The sequence below is a fragment of the Carassius carassius genome, chromosome 38 (assembly GCF_963082965.1).
Source record: "Carassius carassius chromosome 38, fCarCar2.1, whole genome shotgun sequence".
Taxonomy (NCBI): Eukaryota; Metazoa; Chordata; class Actinopteri; order Cypriniformes; family Cyprinidae; genus Carassius; species Carassius carassius.
In genome coordinates, this window is record NC_081792.1 from 13,538,900 (window position 1) to 13,558,065 (window position 19,166).

A 19,166-nucleotide genomic window follows, 5' to 3' on the forward strand; every position below is an offset into this window, starting at 1 on the left:
TCATTATCATAATAAAATACAGTCAGGCAAATATATGGAAAAAAACACACACACACTGCTTAGTTTAAATATGTAGGCTAGTAAAATCTGTGCCGTTAAGTGTTATCACCGTACTTGCATGATGCTATGCAAACGTGGATTAACATGGATATTGTAACGCCAGTGAAGTAGCTTACATAAATAATAATTTGGCATTCAAATATAGCGAAAATGGAAACATTTGTTTTTGTGTCGAATGAGAGACCCAACATTGGTTTGTTTCGTTTTAACCTAAATTAATTCATTTTGGCTTGTCGTTTATATTGCTATAGCTTCTTATATTTTTAATTCTTGTTCGTTTCTAAATGGTGTCAATTGAAAGGATTTGTTGTGGAGTGAGGGGAACTAAAATAGCCTAGCTATGTTTACTGTGTTTATTATAATGTTTGTAACTATTTTGAGTTGGCATTAGGCCCATTTCTGAAATAAATAATAAAATGCGACCTATACACGACTTTGTTTTTTTTTCTCGCTCTCAAAAAAAAAAACTATTTTTTTATACCCGTAGCGTATTTTAATCATGCATCCAACCTTTTTAAATATTTTGATAAATTACTAAAAATAAATAAATGACTTTTTCAACCGTTTAACTGATTGTTTTAATTGGTCAAAATTCGTAACTGTTAACTGGTTAAAATGAACAACCCTAGATAAAAAAAATATATATATTTTTTTTTTATTAAAAAAAGTATTTTAAAGGTCCCATTTTCCGTGCTTTTTTTGAAGCTTTGATTGTGTTTACAGTGTGCAATATAACATGTGTTCATGTTTCGCGTGTAAAAAACACAGTATTTTTCACACAATTCACTTATCTGTATACCGCTGTTTTCACTGTCATAAAAACGGGCTGATGACTTCCTTGTTCTATAAAGTCCCTCATTCAGAAATGCGTAACGAGTTCTGATTGTGCCAGCGGTTCCTGTGTTGTGATTCGACGGCAGCTTAGCGCACGCTGCCCTCCTGGAAACGCTATTGGACTAGTTTTGAGAAGTAAGTGGGCAGGATTTGTTTTGAAAACCTGGCAATCCTGATCTGAACGCACGTGCTGGAGATGTACTTCTAATCACAGAAAGTCTTCACTGACGAGATGCGCATGAAATCGCATTCGAATTTTTGCACAGCCCTAACATCTAGTTAACAAAGCTAAACAGCGTTGCCCTTTGTGTAATAAGTTACAGAAACTGTTAAACGCACCAACTTAAATAATAAAATACACTTACCTGTTGTGGTCCATAAACAACGCATTCTCAAGACAAAGAGGGAACTGCTCCATCCTTCAAGAATAATCTTTGTGCGAATCCGGCATTAAACTGATTGAGATTGAGGAAGATGTCCTCAGCAAAATGTGAGGCACATAGTTTTACATGTGGATTATAATTTTCGGGAACCGAGTTAAACATAAATTTTAACCATTGATCTCTAAGTACAGCGTCCCTGGGAAGGCCAAACAAAGGTGATTGGACTCCAAGATGAAAATAACAGCTTTTCGACGACATGGCGACAAACACAAACGCAGCTCTTCCTCCTTCTCCGTGCGAGCGCAACATGCCCCCTTTTTAGTGTATTCATGTGGGCGGAGGTTAGTCAAAAAACGGTTCTAGTGACGTCATTACTGCAGGAAGTAGAGGGATGTAGTCCAAACGGGTCATTCACTGTAGGCGAATTCTGTTAAATAAAATATCTTGCTTGGCATTGAACTTTGAGCTTTAGAATTTTACAGATATTATTTGTACTCTAACAACAACATTACACACTAACTAAAGTTTAAACAAACTTGATCATACCACTTCACATCTGTTCCTGTCACAGTGGGTGGTTCTTGACCAGAGAAAGTAGGATTGTAGAGTCCGGTGATGTGAGACTACTGTAAATATTCAGCAGAAATTGGTTAAATTCCTTCTCAACTTTGAATCCCAGTACCCTTTGTACTCTGAGTTTGAAGAAGGTCAGTCAACAAAACTGTTGACATGATTTATTACCTTTATTTCCTCATTAATAATATGTTAATTCTTATCAGCCTGAATGAAGAGCCTTTTGTCTTTTGGTCAGTGACGGCTATTTCCTATTTCCAGACCCCACGTGTGCTGTTCGTAACTGGGTCTACTGTCTGCGTTCGACATGTCTGCGTTATTTAGAGATGGTTTGATTAAAACAGTTCTCATGTATCTCTCCTCACAGCGTGCTGTATTGGGCTGAATCATTCATTAGTCTCATGCATAATGCATTGATCAGGCTTTAGTGAGGGGATCTCTTCCATCCAGATGCTATTCACTGTTTTTTTCTCTCTCTTTTTCTTTTTAGTTGGCAGTGTGCATGGGCACACCCATCCTCACCCCTGAATGGATACACAAGGCATGGGAGCACAGAGATGACATGTAAGACTGTGTGTGTGTGTGTGTGTGTGTGTGTGTGTGAGGCATAAAACTACCCCTTGCCACTACCCCTTATGTCATTAATAACTTACCCTCATGTTGTTCCATACCCGTAAGACCTCCATTTATTTTTGGAACACAGTTTAAGATATTTTAGATTTAGTCCGAGAGCTCTCAGTCCCTCCATTGAAGCTGACAGTACGGTATACTGTCCATGTCCAGAAAGGTAAGAAAAACATCATCAAAGTAGTCTATGTGACATCAGAGGGTCAGTTAGAATTTTTTGAAGCATCGAAAATACATTTTGGTCCAAAAATAGCAAAAACTACTACTTTATTCAGCATTGTCTTCTCTTCCGTGTCTGTTGTAAGACAGTTCAAAACAAAGCAGTTTGTCATATCCGATTCGTGAACGAATCATTCGATGTAACCGGATCTTTTTGAAACAGTTCACCAAATCGAACTGAATCGTTTTAAACGGTTCGCATCTCCAATACGCATTAATCTGCAAATGACTTAAGCTGTTAACTTTTTTAATGTGGCTGACACTTCCTCTGAGTTCAAACAAACCAGTATCACGGAGCAATTCATTTACTCAAACAGTACACTCAAACAGTTTCATGCTGAATCACACATGCTCAGTATCATCAAGTCGGTTCTCGAATCGGACGCATCTGACAGAAATGGTTCTTGACTCATGAACGAGTCATTATCTGGCTCGGCTCGTTGTTCATCTTCAGTTCTCTCTTCACAGCAGTTCAGTCAGTGTACTGTTTGAGTAAACAGTACACATTGACACAGTTTCAATGGAGGGACTGAGAGCTCTCGGACTAAATCTAAAATATCTAAAATGTGTTCCAAAGATAAACGGAGGTCTCACGGGTTTGGAACGACATGAGGGTGGGTTATTAATGAAATAATTTTGATTTTTGGGTGAACTATCCCTTTAACCGTTCAAGGCCTATAAAGCTGTAAAAATAAATCTTCAATTCTCCTGTGCTCTATGAGCACCGTCTTCATGTGCTGCCCGCACCTCTCTGACAGTGCACGTATATAGTGAAACGAGTTCTCTTTCACTGCTGATTGCATTTCAGTGGCTTAAAATCACATTTTTAAACCGCAATACTTAACCGATATATAGCACTCCCCTAATGTTAAGTTCAAATAGACCTGTAATAATACTTTTAACACTAACAAAATTACACTGTTTGATTTTATTAGTTTTCAGACACTCTCCAAACTATGTTCAGATGAAAAAAAAAAATTTGTGACATTTTGGTCTTGAGGTGTATATGATTACCGTATTTTTCGGACTACAAGTCGCACCTGATTATAAGTCGCATCAGTCCAAAAATACGTCATGGCGAGGAAAAAAACATATATAAGTTGCACTGGACTATAAGTCGCATTTATTTAGAACCAAGAACCAAGAGAAAACATTACCATCTACAGCCGCGAGAGGGCGCTCAATGTTTTCAGTGTAGACTACAGGAGCACTGAGCAGCATAGAGCACCCTCTCGCGGTTGTAGACGGAAATGTTTTCTCTTGGTTCATGTCAAATTCATTTTGATAAATAAGTCGCACCTGACTATAAGTCGCAGGACCAGCCAAACTATGAAAAAAAAAGTGTGACTTATAGTCCGGAAAATACGGTACTTGTTTAATTATTTGTTTGTCTTTAGTAATTTTCATGCAGGCAACGAGGAGTTCCGCACCGAGTTTAAGGTCCCTCCATTCCAGGACTGCGTCCTGAGCTTTCTGGGCTTCTCTGAAGAGGAGAAGACCAACATGGAGGAGAGGACGCAGAAACACGGTACTGATCTCTCATGCATTAGTGTACTTTTTGAAACAAGTCTAAAATGTTTTAATATGTCACAAAACCTCTGCTCAAATAATTCTTGGTTAACCAATGCCTTTCACTCTGATGCAACTGAGATTTTGACTCCAGGACGTTCTTCTGTATTTTTCTATATTGCTAGACATCTGTTAAACCAAATGACCCCTGATTTCTGCTTGAGGGGGATTTTTTTTAAAGGAGTGTGTACTGCTTGTTTTGTCCAGGTGGACGGTTCCAGGCAGTGGGTGATGAAAGGTGCACACACTTGGTAGTTGAGGAGAACTCCATTAAAGAACTGCCGTTTACTGCCTCCAAAAGACTCTACGTAGTGAAGCAGGAGGTATGAACCGTACAGACACAGAAACACACACTGGGATTTGCGTGGGTCCTTAATAATAGTGTTTAAAAATACACTCCGTTATTTTACACTGCTTTCCTGTCCTAGTTTATTATCTAGTAGGTTTAAGAGTTTTTTTGGCAGACATCACAAGTTTTAGTAGCTCAGTTACGATCATTAATGCATCAGTATTAAGGTGTTAAAGGGTTCAGTGAAAGTGATTTAAATGAATGCATCTTCAAATTTAATTTCTCATTTTGTGTCTTTCTGCAGTGGTTTTGGGGAAGTATACAAATGGATGCCCGTGCTGGGGAAGTCATGTACTCTTACGAAAAGGTGAGGAAACCAGGAAATTCACTGCATTTGGGGTGTGGAAGTTAGGGTTGGGTATCGTTTAAATTTGAAAGATTCCGATTCCTTGTTTCGATTCCGGTTCCCAACGATTCTCGATTCCGATTCTTTTAAGAGGCAGGGTCAAAAAAAGTTTAAGATATTTTAAATGAGCTTAGCTAACCAACTGTCTTTCTGAAGAAAATAGTCTGACCTTCTCCATCAATTTGAATTCTATGAACTTTTTACTTTTTATTAACTTTACTATGAATTTCTCACAGGGCTGTTTTCAACTACAATATAAATATCAAATCTATGAACTTGAATATTATATAAATATTATTAATTATGAATTTATTTTCACAGGGGTACACTTTCCTCAAGAGAGCTTTATTTTTGAAAACCTCACAAACATTTACACATGACAGTGTATGATACTGCAGGTACTTAAACATTACCTTGCTCCCACTGATGGGCTAACCTGGTGCAGAATAGAAAATAAACTATTAGAAACAACTTTTAAAACTCAGTCCAGATTAGCAGCAGGTACAGTATAAAATCAGAATTTTTGTTCAAGAAAATTATCATGTCTGCTTTCTCAGGCAGGATGCGTGAGCGTTCTGGACAAATTGTATCTCCTGCTGTGGAGAAAACACGTTCGCTCGGAGTAGATGACGCTTGAACACATAAATAAGAGAAAGCAAGATTTGACAGCAAAGGATAAGTCTTTTGTTGGTTCCACCACCATTTGGGCTAATTTGTTAGCTGCCTCAATGTTGGCGCAAGACATATTTTTTGTATGTATTGTTTTACTTACCGGATTCGGACTGCAGTGTAGTCACTGCGGTGCCAGGCTGGGGGTTGGAGCCAGAGGAAGAGGCAGCGGAGGACGGTCGGCGCAGCGCGTCAAATACAGGGCACACATTTACTTGCAGTCCATGACATCGGAGGTGCTTTATCATGTTTGACGTGCACCCTCCTATGCACGAAACAATCTTGCTGCAAATGTTGCATTTTGCCGAGATTTCGTTTTGTTTCGAATAGGGATGTGCACGTGTAGTCGAACATTCGAATATTCGTTCTGCTCTAATTATTCGATAAATAAAAATGATATTCGAATTTCGCAAAAAAAAAAAATAAAAATAAAAGTTCACAATAAAACCTAATTTGGTCACTTTCTGTGATTCTCCACGGCATATTTGAAGGTGTATGCAAGCAAAACATAATTAATGAATGATTAAGGGGCCATTCACATATCGCGCCTAATAAGGCGTGGAAAAGGCTATGCGAGCCGCTTTCTCCTTCTTTCCAAAGCGCTCGGGCAGAAGCGCTCCTGAGGCGACGCGTTCTCTCCATGAAGACGCGGAAATTTCAGCAAAGGATAAATGGATTTGCAGCACAAAAAAAATCGCTTTCAGTAGCTCTGCTACTAAATTTATTTCAAAATGGCAATCCATATACAATGATCAGCTGTTCCTTCATCTTGGCTGAGCTTTCAACGTTGTTACAGGAAAGGATGAAGCTGAATGTTTAGTTCTTGTCACATGACCTGCGGTGCGCTTGCGGCATTCTGAAAAGTTGAGATGTTTTTTACTCGATGCGGTGCGGACGCGCCTGGAAAAAACGGGACCGCGTGCGCATCGCAACCGCGCGCCTACATTGGAAATAACAAACTTGAGCATGCAAAAGACACGATATGTGAACGTCCCCTAAAAGAACTGCGGTCTTCTACAGTACTTCAAATATGCCGTGGAGAATCACAGAAAGTGATCCAAGAACATTGTTGCAGCATCTCTCAAGCAACGAATAAACACCGCTAACTTGGAGAATGCAGTGAAAACTCCTCTTCTCGTGTCTGCCCTAGACCCTCGGCACAAACATCTCAGGTTTCTCGATGAAAACATGAGAGAAGTAAGAAAAAAAAAAGAACATTTTCCTTGATGGGAGTGGTGCGGATGCAGTCGCCACGATGAAGAAGATGCTATGCCCACTCGTCGTAAAAGGCTGAGCCAGTTCTCCAGCGATGATTACAGAGAGTCCAGCCGAGACGAGTGGGAACAATTCTTGCTGGACTCATGTATTCCACCAGATGAGGATCCCATTCAGTGGTGAAACGAAAACACGAAGCGCTTCACAAAACGTATTCGCTTAGCACATCGTTATTTGTGAGAGCACGTTTTCTCCGCGGCCGGCCTTATTGTTAACGGACTAAGGAGCCGACTTTCCCCCGATCATGTTTACATGCCCGTATTTCTTAACAAGAACATTTGAAACAATAGAAAAAAAAGCAAAAAAGATATGCTGACAGTTTAAAAGTTAAGTGTAAGCTACATTCTGTACAATAGCCTAATTGCTGCAGGCTGCTTTACGTTTTTTCTTTGTTCACTTTTTTTTTTTTTTTGCTTTTAATCTGTACTTTTGTTTGTTTGCACACATTGTTAAAGGTTTTCAGCTACAAAACACGATGTGTAATGTTCAAGCTTATTGTAAGTTTGTTCAAAATGACGAAAACAAATGTTGCTGAAAAATAACGTCTGACTCATTAAACTTAATTTAAATAAACGAATATTCGAATATTCGTTTTTTGTGAGCTCAAATATTCGAATGTGATATTTGTGGAAAACGCCCATCCCTAGTTTCGAAAAGTGAAGCCACACTTTGGACCGCCGACGCATGCTGTCCATGTTCGATCGCTCGTTAAACCAAAACTTCCGGTGGACGCTTCTTCGTTAGTGTTCAGCGGTTTCTTCTTCCGGTCGGCGCCGGGCGGACTGTGAATCAAAACTTTTTTATCTCTTTCTTTTAAGCTTTAGGAATCGAAACTAGGAATCGAAATTAAAACTTTTGAACAATATCGCAAAGCTAGTCCCGGTTCCACTCGATACTCGATTCTCGATACCCAACCCTAGTGGAAGTACAGATTCCATTAATTTCAAGTATAGTTTAGTAATGATCCCATAATTCTTCATAAAATGGATAGTTCACCCGAAAGTAATCACTTACTTATCCTTCACTTGTACCAAACCTGTATGAATTTCTTTCTTATGTTGAGCACAAAAGAAGATATTTTGAAAAAATGTTGGTAACCAAACTGTTGGCGGTAGCCATTGACTTCCATAGACAATTCTTCAAAATATCATATTTTGTGCTAATAGAAGAAACTCAGAAAATATGGAAAATAGTAATGTGTGGTTGTTGTTGTTTTTTTTTTTCTTCAGTAGTTTGTCTTCTGAATACAGTGACTCGTAATTGATTTTACAGCTTCATGAAAAGCAGTATGCTCATTGTCTTCATGTCTTTCTCTCAGCCGGAGAGTCCTGCGATGAAGAAGGCTGGGTCTCTGCTGTCTCTCAAGACGCCCAACAGTGGCAGGAAACGTCGCCGTCTTAGAGAAACATTGGCTCAGCTCACAAAGGAAACAGAGATTTCTCCCTTCCCACCGCGCAAGAGACCCTCGGCTGAACACTCCCTCTCCATGGGCTCCCTGCTGGACTTCTCCAACACACCTGACACCTGCAAATCCAGTGGAGGTGAAATGAATGACCTGATATGACGCGACAAGCAAACAAATAATGTAATGCTCCCCTGTCTCCCATGGGTTAAACAGACAAACAGAAGAATAGTCTAACTCTCTGAAAAGTTTGCAAAGTTCCTATTGCATTATGTGAGAGTGTTCCAGACTCTGATGTGTAGGGTTCAGGGTGATCCCAGGCAGGGCTGAGATGAACTGGGAGAGTCGGGTGTGTTTTAGATGAGTAAGGCCACTGTGTTTTGCAGAGCGCAGGTGCAGGAGGAGCAGCGGTAGACGGAGGAGTGCCAGACAGAGTAGATCAGAGAAACAGTGGCCACTGCAGCATACCAGCACTCCTGTGTGCAGACAGGAAACAGACCAGACAGGTGACATTCATAGTAACTTTAGCCCAGGGTTTTGAATGAATGTAAACATTAAGCTATGCTATTAAAAAGGTGATTGCTCAAATTGAGCAAATTTATGTTTTATTCTAAAGTAAATGGGCTCATTTTACTGTTACTGATTGACTGATTGTATTATTTTATATTTTTATTTAATTTATATCCAACGCGGAACATTACTTTTATTTCCTCTTACATTCCCTAGTATCTAAAAAATTGCCAGTGTTGAAGCGCATTACACTTTTTTTGGGGAACAGATATTTTAAGAGCACAGAGATTTATAGCTGCTGATCTCTGCTTATGTGTTTCAGAGAATGCCAAACCCCCCAAAAGCTCAACTCCTGCCCTGCCTAAGCAGTCGGCGCGCTGGCAGGTCTCCAAGGAGCTCTACCAAACTGAGAGCAACTACGTTGATATCCTGTCCACGGTCCTGCAGGTTTGTGTTCAGTGTGTGTCTTACTCCTCCTTAAGTACACACACACAGGAAAGCGGCAGTCCACAGTACCTGGATGAGGCCTTATCAATCTGAACCAGTGCCTCTGACCAGTAGGGGGGAAAATTAATTAGATTTGGACACCAATGCCACGGACATTTGATCTTTGCTTTGCACCCTTACATGTGGAGCTCACACACACACATACTTCTGTGTCTGCTTACATAGTAAATGCCACATCATATCCCCGCAATCAGAGCCTAGCAAATTTCACTGAACAGTGGAGTCAGATCATCAGGCAATACTGAATAGCCTGACCTTTCCATTGAGGTCCACTGGATCTTCATTAAGTTTATGGAGTGGCTGTCAAGTAAAGGCCTGAACGGAACTGATTTCCCCAGTTTCATTCGACTCTTGCAGAACTATACTTTGTTTCCATGTTGAATGTTCTCAACAGTTCAATTAAATAGTTATTTTGTCATTTTTGTATTTTTCCACTTATTTTGTCATTTTATTTCTTTTTAATTATATATTTTTTAAATTAATACTTATATTCAGCAGGGATGCATTAATCTGATCAAAAGTCAAGATATTATAATGTTGTAAAAGATTTATTTTTAAAATAAATGCAGTTATTTGTAACTTTTCTTTTCTTTTAAATTAATGGCAGCATAGAGCGCCCTCTCGCGGCTGTAGATGGTAATGTTTTCTCTTGGTTCATGTCAAATTAAGTTTGATAAATAAGTCACACCTGACTATAAACCAAGACTCTTGGTTTTGGATAAATGCGACTTATAGTCCAGTGCGATTGTTTTTTTTTCCTCATGACGTATTTTTGGACTAATGCGACTTATAGTCCGAAAAATACGGTAAGTATATTCAAATTAAAATAGTTAATTTAAATAGAAATAATATTTTAACAAAATTACTGTTTTTATTATTTTCGAGCAAATAAATGCAGCCTTGGTAAGCATAAGAAACTTCTCTGAAAAAACATAAGAAATCTTATCAGTCCCACCTTTTGAGTGATATTTTCTAATGTCCCGTTGTTTGGGGTTTATTTTAAGATGATGGCTGAAAAATACTAAAAACTACTGCTCCACTCTTCTATCAGGCAGTCCAGTTTGGTTGACATCTCTTAGAAATAGCACCCTGTCATGCCTACAAATCATAGTTTAGTCCTGCGCTGAAACCAATCTAATCTGATCCCGCAGGAATGCAGACTTCTACTGTCAAGTCCTGCGCCATTAGTGAGAATCTCGGGGGCCATTCTAGCCTAGTGATCTAATTTCCTTTGTTCGTCGGTTCTTTCAGCTCTTCAAATACCCCCTGGAGAAAGAGGGGCAGGTGGGCGGCCCTATTCTAGCTCAGGAAGAGATCAAGACCATTTTTGGCAGTATTCCAGACATCTATGAAGTGCACACGAGAATAAAGGTAGGCACTAACCTTTCCAAAACGCTGAGTAAAGGCTGTGTTGAACATATTAGCTGATGAATGTGCTTTAACAGGCGGATCTTGAGGAGTTGGTAATGAACTGGTCTGAAGAGAAGAGCGTTGGAGACATTATTCTGAAATATGTGAGTGTGATGAAGCTTTGAACTCTTCCAGCATGAAGTTCACAATGGCGTCAAAGACTGAATGACAGCTTTTGTGATCTCTTTGTTTTTTCAAATTCTCTCTCAGTCTGGAGAGTTGGTGAAGGCCTACCCACCATTTGTCAACTTCTTTGAGATGAGCAAAGAGACCATAGTCAGATGTGAGAGACAGAAGCCGAGGTTTCATGCCTTCCTGAAGGTACTTTCATCTCTTTTTAGTGTGTATAAAGACAGCTGTATTATATAGAGAAGTAAAAGAAGCCTGACCTCAGGATGTCCATTTTCTGTTCTCCATTGTATTTAGAGTTATAGTCAAAACCTGTTGAATCTTCTACTATTGTGAAGACCATTTATTTGCATATTTTCTCTCATCTTATTCAGATTAATCAGTCTAAACCGGAGTGTGGACGTCAGACTCTTGTTGAACTTTTGATTCGTCCTGTGCAGAGACTGCCAAGCGTTGCCCTCTTGCTGAATGGTAATATATACATAAATACAACTTAGTTTGATTCAGGTAATGGGTTCAAACTTGGGCTGCACAATATATCGTTTCAGCATCGACATTATTCAGCATCACTGATTATAGTATTATATTACATCGCACCACTCTGCATCAAGTTTAAACAAATGAGAAAAAAATGGATATGCAACAGTATATTCACAGCAGTTTAATGCTCCAGTGCTTTCTGTGCCATTAATGTTAATCAAACAACAAAACACATAGAGGAAAAAAAAAAACACTTTTGTAGCTTTAACACAGATTTATTAGATTAAATGTATACAGTGAAGACTGCAGTGTTGTTTTACATTTTGATTATTCAGTTTCTGTATCTGAGTACTGTTAGACTTACTTGAAAAATATAAAGCAATGTTTATTTCAGTTGTAATTTTGTTCGATTACATTTATCTATGCTTTTATTTATTTTATTTATTTTCTCTGCTCATTTCTATAAAAACACCCACATCATTTATATATATATATATATATATATATATATATATATATATATATATATATATATATATATATATATTTTTTTTTTTTTTTATATAAATCGAGCAATTCAAGTCATCTGGTGATCATTATTGTTTTTTCATATCGCAATATATATGGCAGAAAAACAAAATGTTGCAATGAGTTTTTTCCAGTATCGTGCAGCAGTGTTTCTATTCAGCAAATCTGTCTGAATCCTGATTATCTATGTAGTTTAAAAGATACCATGGATTTTGTTCGATTCACTTTTGTAAATTAACCTGTTACATGAAAAAAAAAATGTAGTAAACTTGGTTAACTTTATAGAACTTGCAAGTGTGTTATGTTTCACCTCTGTATGCTGACGTAAGAAAAATGTATAATGAATTTTTTTTCTTTGTAGATATAAAGAAACATACATCAGATGAGAACCCAGATAAAGTGACCCTGGAAAAGGCTATTGAGTCTCTCAAGGAAGTGATGACGTAAGTTCTAACCCCAATTTTTATTTTTTATTTTTTTTTCTTTGTTTTTTGAAATAAACTAGTAATACAATGAAATTTTGGTATTCTAAAATATTCAGCAAAAATGTATTTTCAGTGTCAGCCGAAACTGCTGAGGGCTGAAATAATTCACTAAAATGGTAACTTTTAGCCAAAGATTTCTTAACTGTTCTCTCTCTTTCTCTCGTCTTAATTTTCACAGCCACATTAATGAGGATAAAAGGAAAACAGAGGGACAGAAGCAGATTTTTGATGTTGTTTATGAAGTGGATGGCTGTCCTGTGAGTAATTTTTCACTTTTCTGGAAACGCCTCACATTTACACGCATCTCAGTTGAGTTGAAATAAATAGTTCCCCCACAATTCTGTCATTTACTTGCCTTTGTATAAATAGTGCTATATTCCAAGTCTTTGAGATCGCAATGGAAAATCGTCACCATCTGTCGCAGCTCTCAAATAACTTCCCACATTTTCTACGTTCCAACCAAAAGAACTGAAGTTACCATATTGTGACCAATGGGATTTTGTTCCCGCCCTTTTGAAATAAGAGTATGATGTAAGCATACTTCAACATTCCCCAAGCAAATCTCCCCTGCCAGTCCACACAGACCGTGAAAGCTAAGCTATGAAAACGGGTCGTTCAGAAATAATCACGGTCAGAACCTTGACACATGACTGTCCGTTTACACCCCAACAACGATTTATTATTCATCAATTTTGAAAACGATGATAGCCAGTCATAGCAGAGGACATTGACATACAGATGTTAGAGGTGCATTACAAATTTTAAAGCTATGGGAGCAGAAACGGGCAGAAGTGTTCATGTGAAAGTGTTCTGTTTGGTGCTAGAAACCTTGACTAACATTGTAAGTGGACTTCAAGAACTAAATAAAATGCTAACAAATGTGTAGAATATGGCTATTTTAACAGTAAATGGTAAAGTGACACTGGATTGTGCTGGCTGCTGTTCCAACCCTCTACATTGCGAGCAAATCACTCGCATATGCAACTAAATCTTCATTCTGGCGACTAAATGATGTCTAATATTAGCCAATGGCTAATAAATTCTCAGATTTTAAGTATACGTTTAGCACAGATATATTTTCACTCGTGAACACTCTGACTGAGGGCTTCAGAGTTTCACTCTCCGTCAAGCGATCTGTGAAATTTTTCTCAGTTCCTCTCAGTGGATATGCAGCGCACCTGTATATGATGTACCGTAAACTCTAGTGTGAAGGCGCACAAATCGCAGTCACTTTCTCTCACACGCACACGGAGACCGAGAGAGAGAGAGAATTGACTCGCTACATTTAAACCATATTCTTTATTGTATTTTCCTGTCAAAATAACAGCGTTCCTATGGAAGTCTTCAGCTTTTAAGATCAGCCGGGTTTTCCGATATTGGATGGTGTTAATGCGCAAATGGCAATCTCATTGGCTGGCGCTCACCTATTATCATCCCTGTTTTGATTTCAGCAAATCAGTTTAAGCGAACGCACAAAACCTGATTAATATTAATGAATCCAGCAGCTCATTAATCTTTAGTATGCTTAGTGTGTTTTATAGTTCTTCTTATTAGAATTTGTATCATTATTATCCTATCGGTATTTTTCTTAGTTTTTCCCCCAAGTTTTTTTTTTGTTAGAAACATTGAATGAAATTTACAAACATGGTTATCAAATTTACTTCTAATTACTTAAGTTATATTAAATAAAACTTGCTTATTATAAAGCTTGACTGAATGATTTTAAAAGCTTACTGGTGTTAAAAGTGTATAAAAAAATAAACTGTGCCATTTTACAAATCAGACTGGCGAATAAACTAAAATATTTACTAGCCAATGGCGATTCAATTGCCAAGGTGTCCGTAGAGGGTTGTGTTCCTCATCTCCCCGCGGTGAGAGATGCAGTCATGCTGTCTGAAACTTTCTCTCAATTCTGTACGGATGAGAGTGATTCAGCTCATGTTTTCTCCTGTCATACTCGCCCCAGAACAGCTGCGACAGACACGGGGCTGCCAAACCAATGATTGCCCGCAGATTGGAGTGCTTTTCCTGGATCAGTTTGGCTTTTGTAATTCATGGGATCTGAAGCTGCATGGACGCGACAGAGTCTGATCCAGAAACAGCATTCTGAGGAATCTGCAGGAAATGCTGCATGTTTATCTGGCTCTGTGATAGGTTGAACAAAATTCTGCACATCAGTAACTTGCAAATGTTTTGCAAATTGGAAAATGTTGTTGGTATGCTTGTGTGCGCCTGCAGGCCAATCTGTTGTCGTCCCATCGGAGTCTGGTTCACAGGGTGGAGACCATCGCTCTGGGAGACAAACCCTGTGATCGGGGAGAACATGTCACACTCTTCCTGTTTAACGACTGTTTGGAGGTAAAGCTCTGTCTTTCCATGTCACTGCACCATTACTGCTCTTCTCATTGTGTTGATGGAAATACTACAGATGGCAGATCCCTCCACCCACCACTTTACTTCATAATGCAAATGTTCCCTCAGGTTCCCCGAACAGTGGCACCATATGAAATACATCTTGATCTCTGGTCATGCTTATGGTTTTAGATTAATGAAAGCCTTATGTTGTCAAGCTGCTAGCTAGTTTCCCAATATTATTATCACGTCACCCACATTGCATTTGAATATACTGTTAAATTGATTTCTTCTAACTGAATGTCAAGTATCAGATTGACTGCGCGTTGGAGCTGTCCACAGTTAGTTTGTAGATCCGTTAAAGAGTAACTAAACCCTAAACCAGCTTTTTTTTAGTTAATGATCTATAAGAATGGGGCTTTATTAGTGCTGTTCGTTGATTCGAGTAACTTTTTTGACATTAAAGTGTTTTAATTCTACAATATATGGTGTAAAAACGTCTGAGTGCTGCCCTCTTCAGGTTGTACGGTGGCTACTGAAGTTGATTTTTCCTATTGGATGTTGCGGTGGCAAGTGATGTAAGCGGTGGCAGATGACGTAAGCAGTTTCCAGCTCACCGCGCCCCTTGGTACGAGCTACCACGCCCTTGGCAGTATAAAACCATCTTTTTCTGTCAAAATCACTGTAGTGAGTCGGGAGTTGGAATTGCGATTATTGAAAACGACCAGGATAGACTATTATAGCATCTATTTAGCATAGTCACTGCGGGTCTCAGGTTCACGCCGCACTCGCTCAGCCCCGCCCTAGGTTCGTCCCCTCTATCTCCGCTGTGATCTGCCCACTTTTCAGCATTTTTCAAATATTGCCAGTGGGTGGAGTCAGGCCTTGACCAGGGGTTTAGTTACCCTTTAAGTGACATTTATTGTTTTTGTGTCTATGTATCTCGAGCTTTCCAGTCGTTTTCAATTTACATTTTTATTAAATATTCAAAAACATTAAAATGTAATTAATAGTGACAGCAATTTGAATACACCTCCTCTAGGACAATCATGTTCTGCTCAATTAAAATACCTTTTGATTATTCAAAATTCTCTAGGTTGTGAAATTAGCCTGAAAGGCTGCTGAAGGAAAATTTAGATGCATGTATTTAATAAATCTATGAGCATTTTTGAATATATCTTTTCTTAGAGACTATCAAATGCATTTAAACTAGATTGCAACATTTTAGGGCGTTTTCTACTTTTTCTTGATTTTTGTCCTGGACTTGAGTGGACATCTCTTTTTGGTCTTTCCTCACCTCTGTCTTTTCGGTTTAACCATCAGCTTATCCATACATTTTTATCCGTTTTCTTCTCCAAATTGTCAGCAACCACAACATTGTTTTAGTTCACACGTGAGCGTTACCACTAAAGAACAATAAAAAGTGAATACCGCATTTTTCGGTCTATAAGTCGCACCTAAGTATAAGTCGCATCAGTCCAAAAAGACGTCATGACGAGGAAAAAAACATAAATAAGTTGCAATGGACTAGAAGTCGCATTTATTTAGACCCAAGAACCAAGAGAAAACATTACGTCTACAGCCGCGAGAGGGCACTCTATGCTGCTCAGACGATAATGTTTTCTCTTGGTTCATGTCAAATTAATTTTGATAAATAAGTCGCACCTGACTATAATTCGCAGGACCAGCCAAACTATGAAAAAAAGTGTGACTTATAATCCGGAAAATACGGTAACTTATTCGTGTGCAATCTGTGCTGGCTGACTCGACTCTCTGGCCTGTTTCTCCAATTATCTTGGGGATGCGTTTAAGCACTGTGGAGGGATTTCTGTTGTGCTGGTGCATGGCTCTGGTCCTCTTCACCCAATACTGGCTCTGGCATGGTAATGAGAGCAGGGAGAAGGGAAGACTCTGAGTGATCAATTATTCATTTAAGGAAGTCCTCTGTATGTGTATCTGTCACCCCAAACTGCATTACACATTTGGGCTCCATTAAAGCACCCAAAGGAATCCCAACCAATGTTCCCTCTAACTTTTTAACTTTTCTCTATTGGCTGGACATCTCATTTCTGCAGATTGCCAGGAAGAGACACAAGGCCATAACCACTTTCCGGAGTCCATTGGGTCATACGCGGCCCCCCGCCCAGCTCAAACACATAGCCCTGATGCCTCTGTCCCAGATCAGAAGAGTCCTTGACATCCAAGACACAGAAGGTGAGGGGACCACATGGCATTCTGCATCCCACCAAGTGCACTCTTGCATATTTTAGTTTCCTGTGCTCTGAATTAGTACCCTGGAGAGGGAGGTGAAGTCTGGTTAGGTGTAAAGCATGTCACTTCACTATAAAACTGGCCAGGATAAAGTGCAAGAAATTACAATAAGCAGATAAACATCAAATTTTCATTTTTGTGTGAACTATTTCATACTTCACATGTAACTCAATAAATATAACTATGTATGTATGTATGTGTATATATATATATATATATATATATGTATATATGTATATATATATATATATATATATATATATATATATATATATATATATATATATATATATATATATATATATATATATATATATGTGTGTGTGTGTGTGTGTGTGTGTGTGTGTGTGTGTGTGTGTATATTTATTTTTTTATTTTTTTAAAGAACTCTCATCATTTTCAAACCTAAAATCAGCAAGCTTTTATTTTGCCGGGCTGCTGATAAGTATGTGTGCTGCCAATTGAAGTGTGTCAATGAATTAAACCGTCAGTGCATAGCCAAGATTTATGCTTTCAGTTTGAGGGGAAATCTTATACAGTATTACAGTTTACTGAAATCTTATACAGTAAAACAGTGATGCATTAACAACTGTCAACAATGTCGGTATGCAAATGAGCAGTCTGAACATATTTACACATCACCTTTTCTTTTTCTTTTTTTTTTTTGGTCTTGCATGCACACCTGCATACCACTTCATTTGCACCCCTGTGTGTTTCTGTTTATATTTATATTTACAGTGCAGTGTAAGAATTGTGTTTTTGTTTAAAACGGCTTCATTATGACATAAGTTTACAAATATAATAACTTACCGTTTTTTTTTAGCATTTTAACAAACACGAAAATGACCATTTTAGAATTACTATTTCAAAAAAATTGAGTGAGGATGTTAACAAATCACTGAATAAGAAATGAATCTGACTTACTGTGTCCATCAGCATTTTTGCTATTGTTTTAAGCAGACATGCTGTTAAAAAGTCAATCTTAGCACATTCATGCCAAACAAGGAAATGGAAGAATCACAAAACTAATCCGATTCCATGGTCTTTCGGAAATTCAATGGCTATATAAAAAGCCCAATAAAATCTTTTTAATATTCACAGCATTGTTTTATATTGCCAGCAGAATCATTTAGAATGTATTGTGAATATTTAATATATCACCCAGCCCTACTTTACTGGATTTTGCTGAGCTAAAGACACAGGAAGGCAATCATATCACACCATAATAGCACATTATTTGCACATTACTTATGATGAAGATCACATTCTGAAGCCTGGAAATTTGACTGAGATTCAGATCTGTGCTTCCACAAGAGCAGCTCCTTGTACTGGAACCTATTTCATGTTTCAAATCAACTAATTTCCCTGTAGTGCACTTGTGATGATCCCATCAAATCCCAATGAATAAAATGAACTCCTGCCCCACATGATTTCCAAATGAATATTGTTTCACTTGGAAAGACAACACATTCAAGACAATGAGTGAATGTTGTTTTATGTTGACTTCAATGACACTAACCAGTCAACATTTGTAAAAAAAAAAAAAAAGTTATTTTTATTTTTTTAATTCAACTGCAAAATGTTTTATAACCATATAATAAGAGGCGTTTATTAAAAAGTAAATGCTTTACAAAGCTAGTTACTTTATTTTAAAATGTAAGTGGTAATGTAAAGCCAGCTGGTCATGAGATTATGAGAAACCCTGGCAGAATGATCAAAACACTGATTTGAAACAATAATGTCTTTTATCATAAAGAGCATCATTTTCTGCTAGTTACCAGCTGACGGTTTAGCACAAACTCCTCCGGTTAGTCTAAGTCACAACCCTGACCTCACGTTTTCTCACATGTATTTGTGTTTATCTCTCTCTCAGAGTGTCAGAACGCCTTCGCCCTGGTGGTACGTCCTCCTACAGAACAGGAGAACCTGTTATTCAGTTTCCAGCTGACGGCCGAAGACACCCTCAAATCCACCTGGCTCAAAACACTCTGTCGTCAAGTGGCCAACACGATTTGCCGAGCTGATGCGGTGAGCAGACACACACACACAAAAAACAAGGCCACTTTATCCTCAGATCATCCCCTCAGGTCTGGAACAGAACTCAATTATTTATTTTATTAGCTCTGCTTTTTTTTTATTGTGGCTATAAATTAGGAGGTTTGTGCAGGCCTTTTGGTGTCTGCTAATC

The 19,166-nt window shown here is 38.3% G+C and overlaps 1 protein-coding gene across 7 annotated transcripts in view; it reads left to right on the top strand.

Annotated features, from left to right (window-relative positions):
• LOC132119386 (protein ECT2-like) overlaps positions 1-19,166 on the top strand; it is a 34,779-nt gene that overhangs the window by 6,455 nt on the left and 9,158 nt on the right. For 4 of the 7 annotated variants that reach the window (XM_059529281.1, XM_059529283.1, XM_059529284.1 and 1 more), the window contains 15 exons: positions 2,341-2,414; positions 4,094-4,224; positions 4,473-4,588; positions 4,859-4,921; positions 8,223-8,445; positions 9,139-9,263; positions 10,575-10,694; positions 10,769-10,837; positions 10,944-11,054; positions 11,237-11,333; positions 12,232-12,313; positions 12,534-12,612; positions 14,594-14,713; positions 16,783-16,921; positions 18,852-19,006. In XM_059529281.1, coding sequence (XP_059385264.1) covers positions 2,341-2,414; positions 4,094-4,224; positions 4,473-4,588; positions 4,859-4,921; positions 8,223-8,445; positions 9,139-9,263; positions 10,575-10,694; positions 10,769-10,837; positions 10,944-11,054; positions 11,237-11,333; positions 12,232-12,313; positions 12,534-12,612; positions 14,594-14,713; positions 16,783-16,921; positions 18,852-19,006 — 1,704 coding nt within the window. Of the gene's footprint in view, positions 1-2,340; positions 2,415-4,093; positions 4,225-4,472; positions 4,589-4,858; positions 4,922-8,222; positions 8,446-8,692; positions 8,813-9,138; positions 9,264-10,574; positions 10,695-10,768; positions 10,838-10,943; positions 11,055-11,236; positions 11,334-12,231; positions 12,314-12,533; positions 12,613-14,593; positions 14,714-16,782; positions 16,922-18,851; positions 19,007-19,166 lie in introns of all 7 variants that reach the window. The other 3 variants (XM_059529279.1, XM_059529280.1, XM_059529282.1) reach the window with 1 other exon arrangement.